Source organism: Danio aesculapii, chromosome 13, assembly GCF_903798145.1.
Source record: "Danio aesculapii chromosome 13, fDanAes4.1, whole genome shotgun sequence".
NCBI lineage: Eukaryota > Metazoa > Chordata > Actinopteri > Cypriniformes > Danionidae > Danio > Danio aesculapii.
This window is the reverse complement of record NC_079447.1, coordinates 42,702,029-42,727,060: the sequence shown is the minus strand read 5'-3', so window position 1 is coordinate 42,727,060 and position 25,032 is coordinate 42,702,029. Positions and strand designations below refer to the sequence as shown.

Here is a 25,032-nt window from a genome sequence, read left to right as displayed (position 1 = left end):
CCACCACAGAATTGAAGGCTGTCCAGTGGAAAAGAGACAGCGGCTTTTTCTCCTCTCATTCTGCTCTGCTTATGAATTTGCAGATATATAAGCCATGATGAAATGCATGCACATTTTTCAGCAAGAGTTCTGGATGTATGCTGGCTAGCTTGATCTACTTGAGAGACACTGAGATGACAATGAGACCACATTGACTCAATCTCATTCACCAAAATAAAGAAAAGAAGAAGAATCTGAATATACCAGTACCGGAAATCCACCTGTCCTGTTAACACACAGTGTGTGATCAGAACAGAAACCAGGAAAGTGTTGTTTTCAAAGATCAGATGGTCTTGCAGTGTTTCTGCCTTGTAAGTGCAATGACGTAAACATAAATGGCAGCTTTTCTTCTGCTCAATCCTTTTGTCCAAAGCATGTGTTTAATTATTAATGAGCTTTGTGTAGCTGATGTGTAACTGATAACACTGGCTTGCTATTTATATTTTATTTCAATTTCGGGACAGGAAAAACAATACTCCTGACCTCCAGGCCTATCTCAGTGCAGCTCATGTGAATTTGTGTTTTGAAGGAATAAGATTACAGAATGATTGTTATTAAAGTCAACATACATGCAGGGAAGAAGTTCAGAATCAGAACTAACTTTTCAGTAGTGATTTATATATACACACACACACTCACCGGCCACTTTATTAAGTATACCTTACTTTTGCCTCTAGAACTGCCTGCCTTAATCCTTTGTAGCATAGATTTAACAAGGTACTTGAAATATTCCTCAGAGATTTTGGTTCATATTGACATGATAGCATCACGCAGTTGCTGCAGATTTGTTGGCTGCACATCCATGATGCAAATCTTCTGTTTCTCAATCCCGAATCTCTATTGGATTGAGTTATGGTGACTGTGGAGGCCATTTGAGTACAGTGAACTCCTTGTCATGTTCAAGAAACCAGTCTGAGCTTATTTGCACTTTATGACATGGCACGTTATCCTGCTGGAAGTAGCCATCAGAAGAAAATATCCCCTACCCCATTACACCACCACCACCAGCTTGAACTGTTGAGACACGGCAGGATGGATCCATGCTTTCTTGTTGTTGACGCCAAATTCTGACCCTACCATTCAAATGTCGCTGCAGAAATCGAGACTTATCTACCAGGTAACATTTTTCCAATCTTCTATTTCCCAATTTTGGTGAGCCTGTGCAAAATAGATCAAGTAGATCAGGAGTTTCTGAAATACTCAGACCAGCCCGTCTGGCACCAACAACCATGAAACCCGTTCAAAGTCACTTAAATCACCTCTCTTCTCAATTCTGATAATCGGTTTGAACTGCAGCAGATCGTCTTGACTGTGTTTACATGCCTAATTGCATTAAGTTGCTGCCATGTGATTGGCTGATTAGAAATTTGTGTTAACAAGCAGTTGGACAGGTGTAACTAGTAAAGTGGCCAGTGAGTGTTTATAAAAAATAATGGTGATTGTAAGCTACATCTGGAAAATAATGTCAGTTCAATTGTCAACAAAAATGCATAAATATTTAGTAAAAAAAGCAACAACTAGATGACTATTCACTTGATGGAATACACTCAATATTTTATTAATAATATTAAGACAATGAAGCATTCACAAAGCACCAAAAGTGACATCTACAAGTGCATTGGCTGTAACGTTGAACAGGTTATACAACGAATAAAACAACAGAGTCAAAGAGGCAGAGAAGACAAACAGAATATAAAAACTAAAATGTCAACACCTTTGTTTTCTAATCTTCCACCCATATATTAGTTAATAAAATGAGAAAAGAATAGTGAATAGCATTTGGTGATTTTGTAAAGATTTGCGGCAGCTGACAAGGCTGTTGTGATTGGTCAGAATGTATAAGGCGGTCAGTCGAGGGGGCAGAATGAGAATCATTATCCCCCATCATCGTCAAGCCTTGTCACCACAGTGCCCATACTCTACATACTGCCACAAGCACGCACGAATAGCATTACAGTGACATAAGATTGCAACCATGATTACATCACACTTGTGTGTTATAGATTAAACGAATGTAAAAAATAACAAATCAGGAAATGCTACTTTGCTCGCATAAAACTATTTATTTATCTCTTTTTGCAACTAATTCTGGCACCAAAGTCAAAAAGATCAGAGGCCTCATTTATAGAACTAAAGAAGCCTGCAACTGTCATGGCAATCTTCCTGTACCTGCACCAAGTGAAAAGCGTACAAATTGTCACCCTTTTCTTGACTTAAGTTTCACTTATAGTGATACAAACATGTAGGGATGTCCAGATCTGATCGCATGAATGAAAATTGGGCCTGATCACATGATTTCAGACTTGATCGGAATCGGACATTACCTCCCGTCCCACACACACACAGTTGAAGTCAGAATTATTAGCCCCCTAAATTATTAGCCCCCCTGTTTGTTCCCCAATTTCTGTTTAAGAGATTTTTTTTCCAACACATTTCTACACATTATAGTTTTAATAACTCATTTCTAATCACTGATTTATTTTATCTTTGCCATGATGACAATAAATAATATTTGACTAGATATCTTTCAAGACACTTCTATACAGCTTAAAGTGAGATTTAAAGGCTTAACTAGGTTAATTAGGTTAACTAATCAGGTTAGGGTAATTAGACAAGTTATTGCATAATGATGGTTTGTTCTGAGACAGTCGGAAAAAATTATAGCTTAAAGGGGCTAATCATTTTGACCTTAAAATGGATTTAAAAAAATTAAAAACTGCTTTTAGTCTAGGTGAAAAAACAAATAAGAATTTCTCCAGAAAAAAAAAAAACATTATCAGACATGCTCTGAAAATTTCCTTGCTCTGTTAAACATCATTTGGAAAATATATATATATAAAAAAAATTCAAAGGGTGGTTAATAATTCTGACTTCAACTGTGTGTGTGTGTGTGTGTGTGTGTGTGTGTGTGTGTGTGTGTGTGTGTGTGTGTGTGTGTGTGTGTGTGTGTGTGTGTGTGTGTGTGTGTGTGTGTGTGTGTGTGTGTGTGTATGTATGTATGTATGTATGTATGTATGTATATATATATATATATATATATATATATATATATATATATATATATATATATATATATATATATATGTATATATATATATATACGTATATATATATATATATATATATATACGTATATATATATATATATATACGTATATATATATATATATATATATACGTATATATGTATATATATATATATATACGTATATACGTATATATGTATATATATACGTATATACGTATATATATATATGTATATATATATATATATATATATATATATATATATATATATGTATATATATATATATATATGTATATATATATATATATGTATATATATATGTATATATATATATATATATATGTATATATATATATATATATATATATGTATATATATATATATATATATATATATATATATGTATATGTATATATATATATATATATATATATATATATATATATGTATATGTATATATATATATATATATATATATATGTATATGTATATATATATATATATATATATATATATATATATATATATATATATATATATATATATATGCCAGCAAAGTAGAACATGAAAGCAGCTTGAAGTGGAAAGCATGAGTATGTCTGTGGTCTGGAGGTATTATAAAGTTGATGATGACAACATAGCCATAGCAAACTGAGAGATGTGTACACTTGGGATTGCCTGCCGGGTTTAAGTTGAGGTGCTATTTGTTTTTATATTAGATTTTTAAAATATATTTACTGTTGCACTAAAGTCCAAAAGTGAAGAATTTATGTTATTTATTACTTGATTGTTAACATACCGAGCACTTTTGTGAGGTAGCTTCAACAGAGTTGTTGAATCATCCTAGATCTGTTTCTTTGCTCTTATTTATTTTTTTAAATGTATTTTTAGAAAAATAGGATCGGGTTTCGGTAGATAGTAGCTTTTCAGTAGAGACTCAGACTCGGACTCGAGGGCAAAAAAATCTGATCGGGACATACCTACAAGCGTGATTTGAACAATTAAACAAAATGAATCAATGTTCATATTTACATGAACAAAATACACAAATAACCACATTTTGTTGCAATGATTGAGGGAAAATAATTGGAAATATGTGCCCCCCCAGGCTAGATTACAAGCAGATTCTACTTGATATGGTCATACGGTCAATATGTGCAGTGACTGACATAAGTCATTTCCCATTGGGAATAAGGGCAGAAAGAAGATCAAGCTCCTCCGTATAGAGAAGCACTTTCAAATGATCAAGTTGTTAACCATGAAAACCAGGACAAAGTATCCTCAAGCCAAAAGAACAAGACACAGTTCATAGAAGTTGCTGACTTCTGCAGTCCCACTGCTGCTATTTTGCCCCATTTTAAATGCAATAAACCAAGCCTGAGTAACTGAAGAACACTGAGTTGGATTAGTCTGGTGTTACACTTCCCTCATAATACTTTCTCAAAACTATTAACTAAAAATGACTGTGGTTTAAATTCCTCACAGCACAGCAGTGCTCCTCAATGGCGCATTCCGTGAGCTAGCTTGATGCTAAAGCTAACTTTAGCATAGCATCCCAACTAGACAAAGAATCTGCTTTCTGCTACATATACAAGGAGGAGGGTGATGCTGAGGATGTAATAAGACCAGAAATGAACAGGAAAAAGTTGAGCAAAAAGACCCTCAATCTTTTTCACAGTCAATCATAAAACACAGAGTGGTCCTTTTAGAAGGTGGTAAATTTAGAGGCTAGCGTGTTAAATTTAGCCTGTGATTAGTGCCCAAAAGACAGGGCAGGGTGTAACACTGGCAGGAGTGACTTGCTTACTATATAGTGGCACAGAAAGTCCTAAATGACTGCATGAGTGTGTCTCAGCGTTAAAAGAATATGGCGAGGAACGGGCTGTCGCTAAGAACTTAACAGCCCTCAAACCAACACTCCTGAAAATAGTTATTGGAGTCAAAACACAGCAATTTAAATAATACAAACTCTTTACTGAAATGGTTCTGCATTGTTGCTCCTTGTTTAAAAAAATCCTCTTTCTTCACAAAAAATATGGTGGCTGGACCAGATAAAAGTGAATTTATCAGAAAATAAACAACATTGTTTCCACAGTGCTCAGCACATAAAAGTACACCCCTACAAATCTATCCTTAAAATTCATGTTTTTAATAGGAAGCAATACAATATTATATTTGTGCATATACATTACATTAGTCAAAACTAAAGCCAAATCTGGAGCTTATCTAACATATAACTTACAATAACGGTCCAAAAACTAGTATTCCCAAATTTATATGTTATAGAAAAATATTAAATACATATTTAAAAGAGGAAAAAAAATCAAAAGAAGCTAAAAAAGTTGAAAAATTTAGTTAAAATTTTGTAGGTTGTAATTTGTTTTGCAATATTTTGCTTGAATTTAATTGTATTTTCTTTCAATTTCCAAATATGTTTAGTGACTAAAATATCATTTTAATAAATATATCTGTTTAATAAATCAGTTTTGTTCAAATGCACCAAAATACATTGCCTATATTCACTGAGAAATAGAAAAAAATATAAATTTTCAAAATGGGGTGTACTCAATTATGCTGAGCACTGTATAAATACTCCACAGTACTTAAAGGTATACCATACAGTTACTATGGTACATATCCTAAAAACATGCCACTGTGATGGCATGTTTGCAAATGACCTTGCCTTGTTACATTTACTTAAAAACATTTTTGTGTGTTTTATGTAAACATAAAATACTGCATAAGATACTGGACTACTCATATTTTCTATATACTAAAACTGCATAAACCACCCTAAGCAAATTTGCTGGTTTCTACTGGTTTCGGCTGGTTTTACAGCTGAACTTAATTCTGTCTATCTGGTCTGCAAGCCTGATAAGTTGTAAAGCGCCTCGGATATCCACTAAAAACAGCCAACAAGCTTTGGCTCTTTTTATTTCAGCAAGTATAGCTCAGAAAAAAAGACAAGAATCTGCTAGCTGCAGCCAAGTTCTCATATTCTGTCTGTAAATTCAATGAATGCTTTATTATTCTCAAAGGTTTAAAGTCATAAAAGCTGATGACATCATCTAAAGTGTACCGCTAGACAGTTGACATAATATTAGTCTTACAGAGCATACAGTGTACAGGGTGGAAGAAATTTTAAGACATTGTCTTGAGTATTCATTCAGGCATTCAAGTGGAAATGAAGTGAAAGAAAACGTTAAAATTAACAAAATGACTTCCTTAAAGCAACAACTGAGGTGTATTCTGACAAGGTTTAACTGTGGATTGAAATAAATGGCTTCAAAATGAGTGCTACTCTCCCCCCCAAAAAAGAACACCATAATTAAGCTTGATTTAGGTGAAAGGTTTAGGGTGGAAGATCTCATTCATAATTACAACATATAGATGCACACCTTTGGTCGCTCATCATCAAACACTAAAATACTGCATACTGTACCAGTTTTAAATGGCCTAGCATCTGCCTCAATGTTGAGTCTACCGCTGCAATGATGAACATCTGATATTAAACATACAAGCAAACTTTTGTTGGCCTTCATTTTTGTGCAAGACCAGGAACATCAAGTTTATAACTATATCTTTACAGTCTTCAGGGAATCTCAATCACTAGTGCACATGATTATGACGAGGGAAGCATAGCTCCATGCTTCATAATGGATGAAAGTGCAACATTATCAAGTGGTGGAACAAACCACACGTTTATAACAGAACTTGATCCAATGAACATTAAATATATACATATTGATGGCATCTGTCTGTGTTTCAACACTATCTAAAGTTTAAAGAATCTTAGAGGTATCTATACAATTTTTATAGAGGACTTTCACTGTCCACTTTCGGCTGTTGCATATAGAACTATTTTATTTAAAAAAAGCAAAAACAAATTGCCTCGAGTACATACCATTTGCAAAGGCAAGGTAAGAGATACTTGACACTAACATAACCTTCAGTTGACTCATGCTGATAATACGAGGGATAAACTGACATCTCATGAAAAAGGTCCTTAAGAACACACAGACAAACAATTGAATCTGTTCATGTGTGCACTTGAGTCTTTAAGTCATTGTGCAGTGTACAAACAACAATTAAAGTGCCATATGTCATTTTAAACTATTACTAACCAAAAAAATAGAAAATGGTAAAATAGATTGTTTAAAATGAGGACTATGCTGGGATATAAAATGAAATAATCTGTCCTCTATCTTATGACAAATGATGCACTGTGTCTGTGTTAGTCCAACACAATCTCACGGCAATTCGTAACTTTTTGATTTAGTGGCCAATTCGTATCAATTCGTATGATCTAATTCGTACAATTTAATACGATTTGCTCATCACCCAATGACTGTTGGGTTTAGGGGTGGGGTTGGGTGCCACGCCTCCTTTTTAAAAATTGTACATTTTCGTACGACTGAATTCGTACGAATTAGCCACTAAACTGACAAAACGTAAAATACTTACGTTTTCTGGTGAGATCAGGCTGGTCAGTAAGTGGGTAAATGGAAAAAAAAAATAAAACCTTTTTGCATACATACGTTCCCTCTACCATGTGCAATTAATCCATGCATTCACTTCGGTCTACCTTGATTTTAAAAATAAAACATGCTTAGTGCTGAGAGGTGCGGGTATAAATGTAATCCTGTCCATGTACACAAGGCTTAATAAGTGCTGCCTCAGAGAACTTGACCCTCGTAGGAGGCTGCCGTAAAATAATCTGAAAGGTACTGCTCATTAATTAGTTATGAATAAGCAAATGGCCATATAGTTAACATGCCTTTGATAGCAAATATTCAAGATAACCCAAATATATTTTAATTTACTAAAATATAAACTCAATTTAGCTTTAATAGATTTGATCAATTTGCCCAGTAAAAATGCTAATTATTGTGACACCACCCTGCTCTCAATGTTTACAACTCTAGGCAATAGAATGCAGGAGGCATGCAGACAAGTTAGTGAAGATCCACTTGATATAAGGTCATAGGGAAAATGAGCAGAGAGAATAAGAACATCTCATTCCCAGCATGCTCAACACTTCAGAAGATAAGCTTGTTTGATATAATGTACTGCACCGAAACACATGTATGGATTCCATATATAGTATTAACACACACACACAAGAAGAAAAAACTGCCGGAAGTTCAAAACATCCTCTATTGCCACGAGTCTGAAGCACATAATAATATGAGAAGGAAATCTCTTGCCCACACCTCAGCTTCTCTCAGGCACAGAGCCAGACCTCATTTGACCTTGAATGGTGGCTCTCTCTCTAGCCAGCGCACACGAACTTTTTGTTTGTAGTGATACTCCTTGAGGAAGTCCTGCATGGTTGGAGGCAGTGGCAGGGCACCAATGCCATCATAGGTGGTGTGTTTACAGATGGAGGATCGTGCCAGGTGCTGAAGGCTGAAAGGGAAGGTCCGGTGTAAGGGAGCAGTGAGCAGGGGTTCAAAGAACATACAAGCACTGGGGTCTTTATAATGCTCCAGTAAACCTGTTACTGTGGAGGAGTGGAAGACACATGGGTCATGTGCATCAAAGCTAAAGTTGTGATTCCATTGTTCAATGCGTGCATGCAGTGACCGATTGTAACGTCGAAAACTAACAGAGAACAAGTAGTCCTCCTGTGCAGAGTCACGTAACAGGAAGGTGCCCTCTGGCCGTCCATCCAGCAGTGTTTCTGCTTGGTACCGGTCCATCACTCCCCAATAACAAGGAAGTGCAGTTATGGCCTGTAGGTCAGGTACTAAACAATGGATATAGTCAATCTGTGTGTGGACCTTCCAAGGCCCAGGCTGTCTGGAGCAGTGAGTGTCTCCAGAGGCATGCCTCTGCTTGGGCCTTCGTGTCTGTAAGCAAAGGGTAGTTGAGTCCTCCTCAGAGTCACAGTCAACCGTGTGGGATGGCACTGCCATACTTGCTGCAACCTGTGCGGCAATCCCTGATAATCCCCCAGATATGGAGGAGACTGTTCCCAGGCTCCTGCCCTCCCCAAGTGTTTCCCCAACACCAGGAGCCATCTTTGGTCCTAGTTTATAGAGGGAAGAGCTCTGTGAAGCTGCCTCCAATGTATGGATCTGCGCATTAGGAGGTGGGTCAACTCCTTCCTCGATGCTAAGTCTACGTCGTTCACGCAGCCTCTCCTCCTCATCCTCTGGGGAAGAATGGGCTGAATCAAAAGCATCAAAAAGAGCAGAAGAGGAATGAGGGCTGACTGGTGCTGTATGTTGCTTAATTAGGTGCCACTTGTTGGCCAGATCAGAACCTGGAGGAAAAGGGCATGTTTCGAGCATCAGTTCTGTCAGGTGGATCTTACGTTTTGAAGATACTTGACCTTTGGCTGACTGAGAGCGACGGTGTGTGGGGAGAGGAAGGCACAAGCCCATGGTGTCTCGAAGTCGTTGACGCAGAGAACGGCTGCTAAGGCTGCGCCCGCTGCTGCCAGCTTCTACAGAATCATTAATTTCTTGAATGGAGCTGACTCCATAACGACGCTCCCTTCTCGCTGTACTTCCTCTTGAGCGTCCTGTTCGCCTGTCAGCCTCAAGAGAACTTTGTGTTTTAGTTGAGCAAGAATGCTTCTTTTTACCTCCCCAGGGAGCATGACGCGAATAGGAGTCCCTGCGAACAAGTGGGCCTCTCCGTGCATCTTCACTCTCTTTGTCAATAGAGATTTCTACTATCTGGGGAATATCTGCCACACAGTTATGGCTTCTGCGTCCACCAGTAACCAGTGGAAGAGGTGACAAGGTGCGTGAAGGCGTGGAAGACCTGGTTTCATAGGGTTCTGCATGTGCTCCCCTGCCCAAATCCAGCACACAGTGAGCACAATCTAAATCTTGACAACACAGATGGGACTCTGAGCAGTCACTGTGGAAGAGGGCTTGGCATCGACTTCTGAGATTACCCCACATCTTGCCCACGTTCTCCAAAGATTGGAGACCACAACCTATCAGGGAAACAAATAATCAACAATAAATATATTGTCATTGTTTATACATCATAACATGCAAAGCAATAATCATGTGCAAACAAGAAAGAAATGGAGAAAATGTATTTTTGACATTTTCTTGGTGTACACTTAATGGGAGGGCCATGAAATGAATGCAAGCAACACAGGCTCATTCTGAAAACGTAGGCCTATATACATTCCTGGAGATCACAAATTATGTAGCCAGAAGTACGTATGGCTGCTTCAGTCTTTAAAACAAACACTACGGGGTGGCATGACGCCATTCCTTTTCGCGTTTACCAGCTGACAGCTTAGCTCCATACAGACAGCTTTCCTGCTGTTACCAGTTTGTCCAGTTAGCTCCCCATGTACGTCAGATGTAAATCTGAAAACGTGGTAAAAATCAGACAAGGGCTTTTCTTTTTCCGGATTACTTTACTTTTTAAACTGTTGGTTAGGTTTAAAGAAGTGGGTGTGCAGGTCAATCGGTGCTTATGAAAACACTATTGGTTGGGTTTAGGGAAGGAGGAGGGTGGGTCAGTCAGTTAGTCGACAGCGGCCTCCGGTGGCACTAGCGAAATTTGACATCTCCAAAAGCGTACACAGTGGCCTCTTGTGGATTCGCAAAAACAAAAACTGCAAAAAAAAAAAAAAACGTACCTACTTGGACATATTTCCTGATCTCCAGAAATGTATATAGCGGTACATTTTCAGAATGACCCTAGGTTGAATGCAGGAAATGTTAGCATATTATTTTAACTCCAACTTTATTTATAGAGCACATTTAAGTTTAGCTTTTGTTAGTCAAAGTGCTGTGCAAACGTAAAAAAATGGAAAAGAGGGGCAATGAAGTATAGTAATACAAATAAATAAAAGCAAAATTCCTCCCATATTATTTGCAATTAAAAGCACCAGTTCATTTCAAACTCTGAACTACGGTAATACAGTTTTACAAAATGGAATGTAAACATGAAAGGCATAGATAAACCGCAATAAAACATTTAGTTTGTGAGGATGGTGAATTTGTTCATAATGTTATACAAAAATTGCATGCATATGTTAGGTGGGTGCAGGAGTGGTAGAGTTAGCACAGAGTTGCCAGGCAGACGTGCATCAACACAAGGCCATGGCTATAAATGAACTGAGAATCTGCTCCCAGCTGATCTGCTGGTATGTACTGTATTACTAAGCCAGTCTGGACCTGACCAAGAACTTTCACTGTCATGGCAGCACAAGCACGCACACACATACAAATATGTACACATACACTTACAAAACAGGGAGAGGTAAAGAAAGAGTATGGATGGGAGTACAGACATCTAGACAGACACATAACAGTCTGTCTGCGAGGTGGTTTCTGTTCCATTTTTTTTTCAGGAACAAGAAAAAATGTTGATCTTGCTTAAAACACTGGTTGTAATGCACAAATTACGCTAAATTGAGGCCACCAGCAGATCAAGCTTAGGTCTTCCCATTATAAGGGTAGACCAAACATATCATCTTCACAGAGAAAAATACATGGTTGACTAGTCTAATGCCAAGATAATACATGGGAATTAAAATGAAGTTCTCCAACTTAATACAGACCATGTTATGAGCTTACATTAAACTTCAAGAGTTTGGACTTTAGGTCTCATGGCTTTCACTCTTCTTTGTACGCAGTATCACTGTCAGTAGTACTGTAGGACTATGTTGGAAATGATTTTCTTTAATGACATGTAACTTGATTTCACACAAAGAAAGACATGTAACTCAAAGCAGACGATGACTTCACTTGGATTTGAGCCTCTGACTTAAAAAGACCTTTACTTTCTAATACTGTGATTATTATATACTGTACTAATCTGATAACTTCCAAATCAACAGTACTGTTTCATACTACGGCTGCTGCTTAGACAAAGAGAGACTTGCGAAGTAAGAGCCTTTAATGTTCACAAACATTGTGCAGGCTTTTTCTAAAACACAAAATAGATTCATTTTAATACATTCGAGAAACTGAATATAGTATTGTCCACAATCCAGTTAACAAATATATTAATAATAAATTATAAAAAAAATAAGTCCTAAAACAGCAGTCTTAAATTAAAAACAGTATTAATTACTGTAAACAATATCTACACAAAATTCACTGAAGAAAGAAAAACATCATCCATAAAAAAATACACTGGAAAAGTTTGAATTTGAACTCGACACAAGACATAACAATGTATTCAGTGGCATTCTCAATTAGAAGAACTGAAACTTTAAGGTGTGTGGCTACCAGCATTTGGGACAGCGAGAGGCCCATGCCCCTTTTCATGTCCCACGTCATTCGAATCATGTGTATAAAAGCATTTTAACTTCCCTGTAAAATATAATGATGATGGGAAAAGTGGTGGTAGGACCTTAATGCTTTCTTAGGTTATTAATTAAAGGTGTTTTCTGTCACTGTTTGCTTAGCCTGCATTAATGCATTCAGTGTAAAGCTGCACAATTAAACATAAAAAGATTGCAATCTCAATTCAAACCCGCACAATATGAATGATAAATGATAATGATTTGCGTATATTTATTAATCCTTCGAAGTGCTGCATTAAAATCTGTGTTTGATCGGGAGAGCTTTAGTTTTTACACTTTTTCAGTTCGTTACAAACAGTGGTGTAAAGTAACAAATTATAAATACTCAAACTACTGTAATTAAGTAGTTTTTCTCAGAAAGTTTTAAAAATGTGTACTTTTACTTTCCCTTGAGTACATTTTTAGTGCAGTATTGGTACTTTTACTCCACTACTTTCCTTAAACCTGCAGTCACTACTTCATTTTTTCTTGTGTATGGGGATTAGACAATGTCAAACCTAAAAATCAACATCTAATGATGTTACAGCTTGACATTGTGTGAACGTTACCACTATAACGTCTATCAGATGTTTGATTTTAGCTGCCATACCTGATGAATAAATGTCAGCATTTGATGTCAATATGATATTGGTTTAAGATGTTGGCCTGACGTTGGATTTTGGTTACTTTCCAACACAACCTAAAATCAACGTAATTTGACGACGTTATTGGGACATCAAAATAACATCCGTAGACACTGGCTAGACATTGAATTTTGCTCACCTGACATCTCAACCTAAATTTAACCTAATATTAACGTCTTATGATGTTGTGTGCCTTCTGAGCATTGACTAAATGCACTACAGAATGTTACGTTTACACACATCCACAAATTACATGTAAATGCATCAGCTTTCTACAGAGTAATACTCAGTATTCACTATTCTTGATTACATTTAAAAGGTCTACTTTTTACTCATACTTTAAGTAATATTTACAACAAATAATTTTACTCTACTTGCACTACTTTTTTAGGCAAATAATGGTACTTTTTTTTTTTAGTATGAGTTTTTAGTACTCTTGCCACCACTGATTAAAAACAATTAAATAACACAGAAGTACTGGGATAACAGTTTATAGTTTAGATATAAAAACTGATGTTTATGGTAAAGATTAAAATCACGGTTTAACGGAACTTGACGCTGGTGAATGTTGTAGCAATTACATCGTGTGACGGGTGGCGACAAATAACCACCGAAATTATGTCACTGAATAGGTTTTCAAAAATGATACACCTATAATGAAAAAGTTTTATGAGTGATTTGTTGAATCTTTAATTGGAAAGAAATTATATGTTGTTCAAGATCTTAGATTTCTATATTTAGCATTATCAGCAATAGTAGCAAAGATCATTTTTTTGTATGAAATATTTTCTTTTTTTTTAGCTGGTTCTTTCTTGATTATTATTTTTTATTAAAATTACAGGTTCTAAGTTCTGTTTGTTAAATCCAATGGTTTTTGCAGAAATATTTTTGTATAAATGGAAAGCAGGTAACATTTGTCTTCTCCCTTTTTTGATGATCCAAAATGAGGTTCAATCCGTGACTCAAAAACCGTAGTGTGACCCGAACCATGAGATTTGTGATACGTTACACCACTATAGCATATGGTTTACACAGCAGATGCCCTTCCAGCTGCAACCCACTACTGGGAAACTTTCATACACACTCATTCACACACACACACTCATTCACTCACACACACACACACACACACACTATGGCCAATTTAGTTTATTCAATTCACCTATACTGCATGTCTTTGGACTGTGGGGGAAACTGCAGCACACGGAGCCAACATGGGGACAACATGCAAATTCCACAAAGTTGAACCAGTAATCTTCTTGCTGTGAGGCAACAGTGCAAACCACTGAGCCATCGTGTCACCAATTAAAGTAACAATTTACCCCTAATTTTTGTTCTGTTGAACTGTTTAAAGAAGATATACTGTAGACTGTTGGAAACCTGTAACAACATGCTTCCATTAGATTTGTTTTTCCTACTATGGAAGTCAACGGTTACAGATTTCCAACTTTCTTCCATACATCTTGTTTTGTGTTCAACAGAACCAAAGAAATCAAACCATGTTGAGTAGGTAAGGGTGAGTAAATGTAGACTAAATGTTCATATTTGGGTGAATTATCCCTTTAAGTTATAGAACGGCAGTACAGTATTTAGCTGAAATAATTTTATTTGAATCAAACATATAATTATTTAAAGATATAAATTGGCTCCCAACCAACTTTTGAAAGACTAAATAGCACTATGACTCAACGCAAAGATTGTTTTAAAGTACACTCAAAAAATTATTCCAGCTGCTTGATTAAACTACCTGTTTAAAATGAGCTGAAAAAAAAACCTCAATTTTTGTAATTTATTTGACCAATTTATTTGTTTATGCTCAGTCCACCTAAATTTGTAAACCATTAAGTTAACTTAAGCGTTTTGTGTTGGGACAACATGAAGGAATTGTCTTGGTCCAACTTATGGCATTTGCAGTTCCCAGCATGCTTTGTGTGGGATTGAATTAAGAGAAGGAAATGTGACAATTAAAGTAATCTTAGGTGTTTAGAGTTAATAGAAAGACTTGTTAAAGTTTAATCTTCACTTTAGTTTAAAGATGTAGAAGATTTTCATGTAATGCTTTGAGTTTTGAGATTACCACTTTGCAGAATCAGCCTTTGGGTGTTGGCAGCTTAATTAGCAAAAATGCAGTTTGTTGCTTTGGTCAGTGAACAATAACAGTCCTAAAATGAGTTCTGAGATCAGTATGTAAACTATATATCTAACTCATGAAATAAGCTTAAAAATGTCTCTTTTAATTCATTTAGGATAACTCCAAATAAACTGAGACTTTGAAATGTACAACACACAACAGACATCCATGATATTATCAGACATTTGAGCTCAAGTTAAATAAAAATACATATGTATTTAAACTATTATAAATACTTTAGGTCCAACATGATAAAATCATGTAATTTAATTAACATGTAATTGCATTTAACTGTGTAAATATTTTTGAGTTAGTGCTAAAAAATGTATTGGATGGAAATCCTGCCCTCAATTAAATTGAGTTCATCCAATAAGTTATTTTTTTTGAGTATATATTAATTCAGTTTGGAATCATGTGTTGTTTCTAGATTCAAGAGGTGGTGCTACTTTCTATTCCAAAAGGACGTGACATCAAACAATACCTCCCTTTGTGAAAGTAAAAGAAAATTGCCAGCATTCCCAGATTACTATTTGACAAGACAGGTTAAGCTTATGTAAAACACTGAATGACTGTAAACATGCCAGCGAAGAGCAGAGGGAAGATGTGCAGATAGTTATACAAGACAGAAATTTTAACAAGCTATCCAATAACCCAGTTACACTACACCAAGAATTATAAAGATTTTATGATCACACCAAAAAATAAATAAATAAAATGCACCTGCAGATTAATATACAAAGTGACAAATTCCCATTTTACATACTTCTTTTTGTCTAACTCTACCCTTTTAGCCTCCAGATACATCTTTTATCAGATGCAGCCTTGATGTTTTTCCATTGGAGTTGGCACAATTCTTTCCCTTGTCTATGCAAATCACTTTAAAAAAATCTAGCTTTCAAGAATGAATGCAGACACTACATTCACTCCAAATGCTTCGGATTTCTGTTTAATAACCTTTCTAAACATGTTTTTTTGACAAACACTACCTGAATTTTATTTTTCATGAAACAAAGGAGATTAGCCAGAATGTTAAGGCCCCCGAATAAAAAAAAATGTACAACCAAAAGAAAAAAGCTATTTGATTGTAATTTTCGACTATGTCTGAATCGATTTCATACAGAAAAACATGGACAAATTTCAGTGCAACCAAAAAAAGATGTTTAACTAGCAATATAAAATTTGATAAGATGAACAGCTTTGAGTTTTAGAGAAAAAATAAACAAAAAGGTTGTAATAACACAGATATTAAATAGGAGGGCTGCACAATATATTGTTGCGACATCAATATGTGCAATGTGAGAATTTGCAATAGTCACATTGCAGGATCTGTAATGTCGAATTGCTATTATAATTGATCAGAAAACACAGTTCAAATGCAAAGTTTACCCTAATAATGTGAAATGTCTATGACTGTATTATTTATACAAAGACTACAGTTGTCAGCATTTGAAAATTGTCCAAAGACAAGAATGGAAGGTGTTAGGGATGCACCGATATGTATTTTTTGACCGATATTGATAACTGATAACTCTTAGGATTAGGAGACCAATATAAGGGCTGGTATAAGATATTGACAGTATGATAACCTTGGATAAATATATCACGGTTTCATGTATTGTGATTACTGCTCTAAAATATATTCTTTTTAAATGTCTGGGTAAAAAACTAAAACTTTTTCCCATTTGAACACAATATATTTTATTTTGAGAAACTTTTAAAATATTTTGGAGCAGTAAACATGTCAGGCTAAATAGTTCAAATGAATCACTGATTTCTGCTGTTCATTTGTTTCAAAAACACAGATTTCTTTATAATTTAAAAGAGCATCTTTGGATATCTTTTCAGATGGAGATACTGTTGTCCTAAAAAACAAAACTAAAAACCTAAATAAAAAAATCGTACAAATACCTTAGGAACGACATAGCAGAAAATTTTGCCGGGATTAAAACCTTGACTTTTTTCCAAATCGCAGTATACCTTGAAAACGGTTATAGTCCCATGCCTAGAACTGATCTTATGAACTGAATAGCCTACTCAAAACAAAAAAAAAGCAATAGTTTCAAAATTGCAAGCCAATTATATAGACATTCATGATTTCACATCAATCAGCATGTCAAAAATAAAGTATTTCCTTTTCTTCGCATAGCAAATTAACATGCAATTTGACTGTTGCATAAAAATAATAGGTTAAATAACAAAATGGTATTTAATTAACAAACAAGTCAAATAAATATATTATAAATAAAATGAAAAGAAAGAAAAAAAAAAGAAAGAACTAAAAACTAAAACCAGCTCATATGTTCTTGAATAAAATGTTACAGTAATGTACAAACATGTAATGTCTAAAAAAGTCATTTGAGAGGTGTTTTGACAGAGCCACCGTACAAGCGAAAAACTAAATACAGATAGGCCTGTCACAATAATCAATATATCATGCAATACTTGGAGATGACCTCAATAATTTTTGCCATTGCAACATATATTTACACATTCACAAATAACGTTAAAGCCATTTTACACTGAAGTTTATAATTGGAAATTTACCTAATAGGACATTTAATAGTTTATATAACAGGACATTTACCTTTTTAACATCAAATTATAGATTCTAAATAACCTTAAGAAGGAGTATTTTAAAGTGTTTATGACTGTTTGCATTATTATGCTGTTATATAATTATGTAATCGGTGGCATAAAACGATCTCAAAATGACAATAATATTGCTTATCGCAACAATTTCTGTGACAATATATCTTACACCAAAAAATTCCTTATCGTGAAAGGCCTAAATACAGATTGGATTGCTTTAGAACATGCGGCATAAATTCATCCCATTTGGCGTTTTAGATTCTTTTGAACACGTGTAAGTGCTGCTTGTCAATCAGACAGCGCTTCTATATTCGTTCTTGCTGTCAATTGAGGGAAAAATAATCGACAAAAGGTTTGATGATTATCTGATGATACAATCTTACATCAACAACACATTGATAATAACAAATGACTATATTAGATTACAAACAACCCAACAATTTGTTCAGCTGTTTAATTTATCTACTGTTTAATTTAAATTATCAACTGGTAGATTCTTTAGAAAACTCTAAAACAGTTTATTTTATTACTTTGTTCTACTGATTGAATTTATGCTTGTAATTTGTTTATTATATTTTATGCAGATCCATGTAAAATTAGGGATTCTTTACAAATGGTTATACAAGTTATCGGTAACCCCTTACTTGAAATGGTGTTCATAAGACTATCATAGAACCTTTTTAATCATAACATGACATCATGAATGCGGTGCCATTTGCTCAGTTATGACATTTTAAATGCAAAGATGACATTGTTTTTATGACAACTTGACATAAACACATCACAACCTGTTTTTTGTCTTTGTCATGACAACTTGACAGTCATTATAAATATGGAACAACTGAACAGTCGTTCAGTTATATTGTTAATGTTAAATATTAATGATGATCTAAAAAAATCATTTGTATTTTAGCAATCGTAATTACAATTATAATAAAAAGTTATCAGAAAAAATATTCATGACACAACTACAACGGCATTATGACAATCATGTTTTATGAATTTTTTCAGATTTATGAAAAGTTACGTTGTCTTGGTAATGTCAAGCTGTCATGACAAATATAAAGACTGGTTGTGATGTATTTGTTTATGACTAAACCCAAAATCTCATTCACATTCATGACATGTGTCATGTCATGATTATAAAAGTTTCATGACTGTCCTATGAACAACTCCCATTTCAAGTAAAGTGTTACCAATTATCTTGTAAAATTGCAACGTATATCACAAGAAAACAAATCATCGCAATTAGGGCTGCAGGACATTGGAAAAATGTAACATTGCAATATTTTTTTTATTTTGTGATATATATAGCGAAATGAATACAATCTCACTAGATGATTTAATATCTTTTTAAAAAAAAAAATAATAATGTTAGATCGATTGGCATGATTCTGCCATGGGAATGCATCTCCATAAAATCTAATAAACAATCTATTCAATTTTGGGGTCCTTAGACACATTTTTGTTGTTGTCTGTGCTATCTGCAGTGCATTTCTGTACTTGTATGTGTTGTTTGTATTTTCATGCACGTTTAGTTAGAGATTGATGAATTAATGTTTACTATTTGCACTCCATAAAAGCTAATAAACTATCTAGAAACTTTTTGGGGTCCCCCAACACATTTTCGTTGTTTTCAGTGCTATTTGCAGTGCATTTCTGTATTTGCATGTGTTGTGAGTATATTCATGCATAACAATACATAAATACAATCAAGACAAATATACAATTGAAATAAAGTGTTTTATCGTTTACCGAGTCCCGGGTATTCAAGTCACTGAATAATAAAAATAATTCAATAAAACTAATTATAGTTAAGGTCACAAATTGTACAATTTCTTATACCTGAATGCTTTTGAAATCATTATCACAGGCATCAAAAACACATGCAAACAATAAATTATAACACAAACTCAACATTGCATATATTCTGTGATGTGACTATTGCGAATGATCACATTGCCATATTGATCAGCAGATTCGAATGTTTTCACTCGATTGAATGGGCGTTATCAGTGGTTATCAGCTGGTACACTGTAAAACTCAAAAAGTTAAGGTAACTGAAACCATTTGAGGAAACTGATTGCAACAAACCATTTAAGTTCAAAAACTAATCCTAATGAGTACTGTGAACTTAATCCATTTGAGTACACGAAGAAAATTGAGCACAGTAAAACCCAATAAATGAAGAGAACTCAAACCAACTAGTACTGTAAAACCCAATAAGTTAAGGCAACTCAAACCATTTGAGGAAACCATTTACTACAAACCATTTGAGTTACAAAACTAATGAGTACTATAAACCATTTAAGTTGAAGTAATGAAGTATTTAATTAACTCATTACCTTCAACACATAGTTCAAAACTCTTCAAATGTGAAGAATTAACTTTCAGTAAATTTTAACTACTTATTTATTTGGATAAAGTTGACTGTTGTGTTTTACAGTGTAGATATAGGCTAGTACGGGCCTTCTGCGCCTAATAGTAGGCTCAGAAGGCTGTAATCATCCATCCACATGGTTAATCAGCTATAGATTACATACAGCTGCAGCCGGAAGTTAACGAGTATTATTTCTATTATTTATTCAATTTTCCATTTATTGTGAGTCTAAATTTTTATGAGTTTACTAGTAGGCGCAGAAGGCCCCTACTGGCCCATGTCTATCAGCTGATATTCACTGATAATGCCCATTCAATCAAATGATAACATTCAAATCAGATGTATCGATGCTGAAACTATATATTGTGCAGCCTTAGTCCCAATATTCATTTTTTCTTGCAGCGCTAAACTAAAATACGACGGTGATTGATATTTTTATATGATCTGTTCAGATAATATAGCATTGGATGGTACTGCTCTAGGAACACCATAACAGAATGCTACAGGAGTGCTTCATCTGTACATAAATAATCTCCTCATATATCTGCTAACAAATGAGAGTGGAGATGAAGCATAATCAGAACAGTTTGATAATACTGCTTCCTTATGCAAGTACGCAAAACATTTTAAAAGTTCTCTTCAGACGTCTTTTATCTAGACTCCTAATTAGATAGCCAAATAGGGACAGTCTGCCTTTGCTTAGAAACTGCCCTGATTCAGCTCTAACTTAAATGAGAAAATGCAGAAAAGAATGAGAGTTCCTCAAAATAAACAAGGTCAGAGCTCAAGCACATGTCATTATCAGACCAGCGGTTTTGGCCATAAAACTCCTCTGATGTAGCTCTCCAACATAAAGGCACTTCAATTTGGTGGTGTGTGTGTGTGGGTCATGAGTGCGCGGATGAAGTGCCAGCGCGAATAAGTGTTATGAGCTCGGCAGCTCATCTACCCCTGTGTCTCATTAAATGGACTCCTCTCTGATCAGATCTAAATAAGGATATGAAGCATTGCAAAGACGTGACCTAAAATAAGACTGTATTGATTATCTATTCTATGAAAATGCTGTTCTGAAAATAGGACATGAGTGACCTGAATGTACTGTAATGTGTGGGAAGAAAGAGGAAGCATGTGTGCAAGTATGACTGGAAAAGGGGTGTTCAGCTACAGACATTGCACAATGCAAAAAAAAGCATTTTACAAACTCAGAGCAGAATTTAGAAGAGAATATTAAAACTAGAAATGTTAGCACTAAACTGCCTTAAAGAGTCACGAAACACCAAAACACATTTTTGAGATACTGACAGTTGTATATGTATCTCACGCTGCTTAAAACACTATTAGGACCCATATTTCACCAAAAAAGCTTTGTCACAGCGACTAGATCCTTGCGTGTATTCTAGTATGGAGACTGGCTGTCTGTACCAGCGAGTACAATGTGATGTCTTCGAGCTTTCAGCATTAATTCATGAGAAAGACTTGGTTCGAACCAATTAGCGTGCTCTATTGTGTATGAGGTGCAACTTCATTAATATGCATGATAGCTTCGAAGACTGTTTTTACATGTACAGTGTTCAGACGGCAGAAAGATGCCACATTGTGTTGCCAACAGTAAGTAAAAAAAGTGGAAGAAGAATTGTTTGGAGACATGGGTTATCAGTGTTGTGTTTATAAAAAAATTGTGTGGTCAGCAGTACTCTTTCAGATTTTAAGGACATACCTTAGCCAAAAAGATTTAATAACTAAGTTTACAGTATGTTAATTTCACTACAATATTATGGGCTGAAAGATCCGCTGTAAATACTGCTGTCTGAGTGTAAACATGTAAACACCTTAATCAATTACCGCCGTGTAGGATATTTCTGCATTTTGTGACAGGATAGTCTATACCCACACGGCTTTCTGACACTACCTACTGAGCGAATCTAAGTTACCGAGAAATGCAGTGGGTTTTTCTCTCATGCGGTGTGTGGTATCAAACATTCCATTAAAACTTCCAGCAGTTCCCCGCATCCAATATTTAGTTTGTCAGGGGGGGCATACATGTAATGTTTTTGAATGAAAGTGAAAGTGCCAAACAGCAAATAAAGTCGACAAATTAATAATTTGGCAAATAATTTGATTACTGATGTCCATGTAAATGTAGTCACTGTCTTTCTCCCCTGCATCTGTATTTGTTTTGCCTCTGTAAAAATAAGCACGTGCTCAAACTGAAAACTCTCATTTTTATGCACAACCTTCCCTCTTTCACTCCCCCGACACTCCCACCTAAACAGAGCTAGACTCACCCACTTTTCTGACGCTTTTCAAACTAGAGGTGTGAAAACACCCTGCTGAGACATGTCCATTTAATGTAAACATCTTGAATAAATAAATACAATCGAACTGTATTTCAATGAATGTCATATTTGCTGTAGAGTGCTAAAAAATGACCATTGACAGAGTTAATATTGTAAATTCAAGGGGATATACCAAAATATACAGTTAATCTAAACTAAATAAAATAAGGGAAATCGTTATCTACATATTATTTTAATAAATGAATAATTTAATTTTGAAATACACAAGATACAGTAAATAATCTATAAGTATATCCATAACTGTGTTTCAACCTAACTCAAATAAATTGACAGATAAAGTTGGACAACTACTGTAAGGAAGCCCATATTAAACCGAGAAAATGTCCTCTGCAATTTCTCAGTTCGACACGCCCAATCTCATGGGGTCCAGATGAGTGGCCTGGCTTTTGGACAACATTAAGGGGCGGAAGTGCATTTTCGGGAAAAAGGGAAGAGAAAACAAGTAAAGAATAGAAATTTGTGGACCATTATTTTCAGAGACAAAGACTTGAATCTGTGTATGGCAACGGCAATTCCTGAGAAGTGGCCTTACAAACAAATTAATGTTTTTAACAATTGATGAATGCCACGGAATTGGGCAGAAGAAATCTTTTTAAGTCTTCTGAATGTTTAAGGGGATTACATGTAAAATTTGTTCTTTAAAATATAATATACTATCATTTAGACAACTTAATGTGACTGCTTATAAAAAGGTTAAAGCATTGTGATCAAATAAAGATACTAAGATACTAATACTTTCCATTGAGGTAAAGTTGGTTTAATATTCACACATTTGTTCATTTAACTGCCTCTATAACGTTTACCACGCTACTTTAAATATTCGGTCTGAAATGGCATGCAAGTACAACTTCAACAACATTAGCACTATTTATTTGACTGTGAACAATGCTGTATTTTGATAGTCATTGGCTGCTAATTAGGTTTCCCCATTTAGAATTAACAAAGAATACTCTTCTGAAATTATATTATTAAGGAGAATGTCTGAATATCCGAACATAAAACCAACTTTACCTCAATATGCTTTCTTTTAACATAGCTACCTAAGATTTTAATGGTGGACTCGTTTTAACTACAGTACATAACTACGACCATTGAGGTAAAGTTAGTTTTACATTCACACATTCGGACTTCCAACTTAATATAATTCATAATAATATAAATTTAAAAAGTTATTTACAAATTCATAATAGTGAAATTATATTAGCATCCAGCGACTATCAAAGTACAACATTGTTCACAACCAATTGAATAGTACTAATTTTGTTTTGATGTCATATTTACATGTCATTTCAGTCAAATATTCAAAGTACCATGGTAAACAATATAGGGAGTGTGTCATAAGATGTCACTGAACGAATGTGTGAAAATAAAACCGACTTCACCTCAATACTACGACCCAAGTGATATCAGTTAGCTACAAACTCCATGCTGCTGAGAAAGATAAGAAACTTGAACCATCTAAAAGCTCGAACGTACATTCAGTAAACTCTACGTATTCGTGTTAAAATGCATGTAAATATCAGCAGATACAGTATGTATGCTGTTTCCCTAAATTAATCAAGTCTACTGACACATTCAGTTCCAAACAGCTTTCACAAAAGGGTCTAACGTTTGCCATCACCAGTGTTTGGGGAATTGATAGTCAGGTTTCGAGTGAGTGAGCCGAGCAACGTGGAGCGAAATGAGCGAGCGGGAGCGCGCGCAGGGAAGAGACACACGGGAGGATGTTGGAATGTAACATTGTATCATTGGTAGAGGAGAAACATGCTAAACCAGCGGTGACATCACTCGCGTTCTGTTACATTAAATCACACATAAAGAAGCAAGAGACTAGGCGTGCTTAAAAAAAGCGCAAACCGTGGTGCATTGCATTCCAGAGAACGATGTCTTCTGGTGAATCGGGCTTACTTACCTTTTTATTTGTGTATATTTCTTCGCAGCCGTCTTTTGTCTACAAAAGAAGGCTGTTAAAGCTGTTATACTCGCTACTGTCCCGCATACGCTCAGTCCAGGCGAATTAAACACGAGCGACGGGGCAGAAGTGCTCGTTCCCGAGGTTGGCTTTTATAAAGCAGGCGAACGGCTCGCGTCATTCTTGTCGGATGGAAAAGCAGCATAATCCAACGCCAATCTTCGGTCCACAGAGCCAGTACTCCAGCTTGACAAGTCGAGCAAAGGCGTAAAGAAGAGGCCGATAATGCGCGCTCGCGGGCGGGTTGAGACTGTAGGGAGACGCAGGACGAGAACGTACTTCCGACGGATGGGGGTCAGACGAGCGTGGTGGCCAACCAATCAAATTGCAAGTTGAGAGAACGTTGCCTCCGTTGCCACCCTGAAAACGTGGAGACTCGAGATAATGCATGAGTGCCAAGGGATGAATGATTAATGATTATAGTCAATCAGACAAAGTAGCCATCTGTTGCCTTTAACAGCCCTGTGTGTGTATGTGTGTGTGTGCGTGTTGCTTATCAACGCGAGAGTCATCCATAATGTTATTAAATCTCAAAAATAACAATAGTCTATCGCAGTTTGTCTAATGTATAAAATATAAAAATACGTCATAAATGAATAATAGCAATAAAATACAGAAATT

At 35.3% G+C, this 25,032-nt stretch overlaps 1 protein-coding gene across 1 annotated transcript; it reads right to left on the bottom strand.

The window, feature by feature from the left end:
- Positions 1-3,620: 3,620 nt before the first annotated feature.
- socs5b (suppressor of cytokine signaling 5b) lies at positions 3,621-24,691 on the bottom strand. Its single transcript, XM_056470778.1, has 2 exons — positions 24,352-24,691; positions 3,621-10,019 (listed from the first exon to the last, which is right to left on the bottom strand). Exon 2 carries the CDS (start codon positions 9,982-9,984, stop codon positions 8,311-8,313), a length of 1,674 nt encoding a protein of 557 aa, XP_056326753.1. The 5' UTR covers positions 9,985-10,019; positions 24,352-24,691; the 3' UTR covers positions 3,621-8,310.
- Positions 24,692-25,032: the final 341 nt, after the last annotated feature.

Coding starts and splice junctions, on each gene's coding strand:
- socs5b (XM_056470778.1), bottom strand. CDS start 9,984: ATGTGGGGTAATCTCAGAAGTCGATGCCAAGCCCTCTTCCACAGTGAC.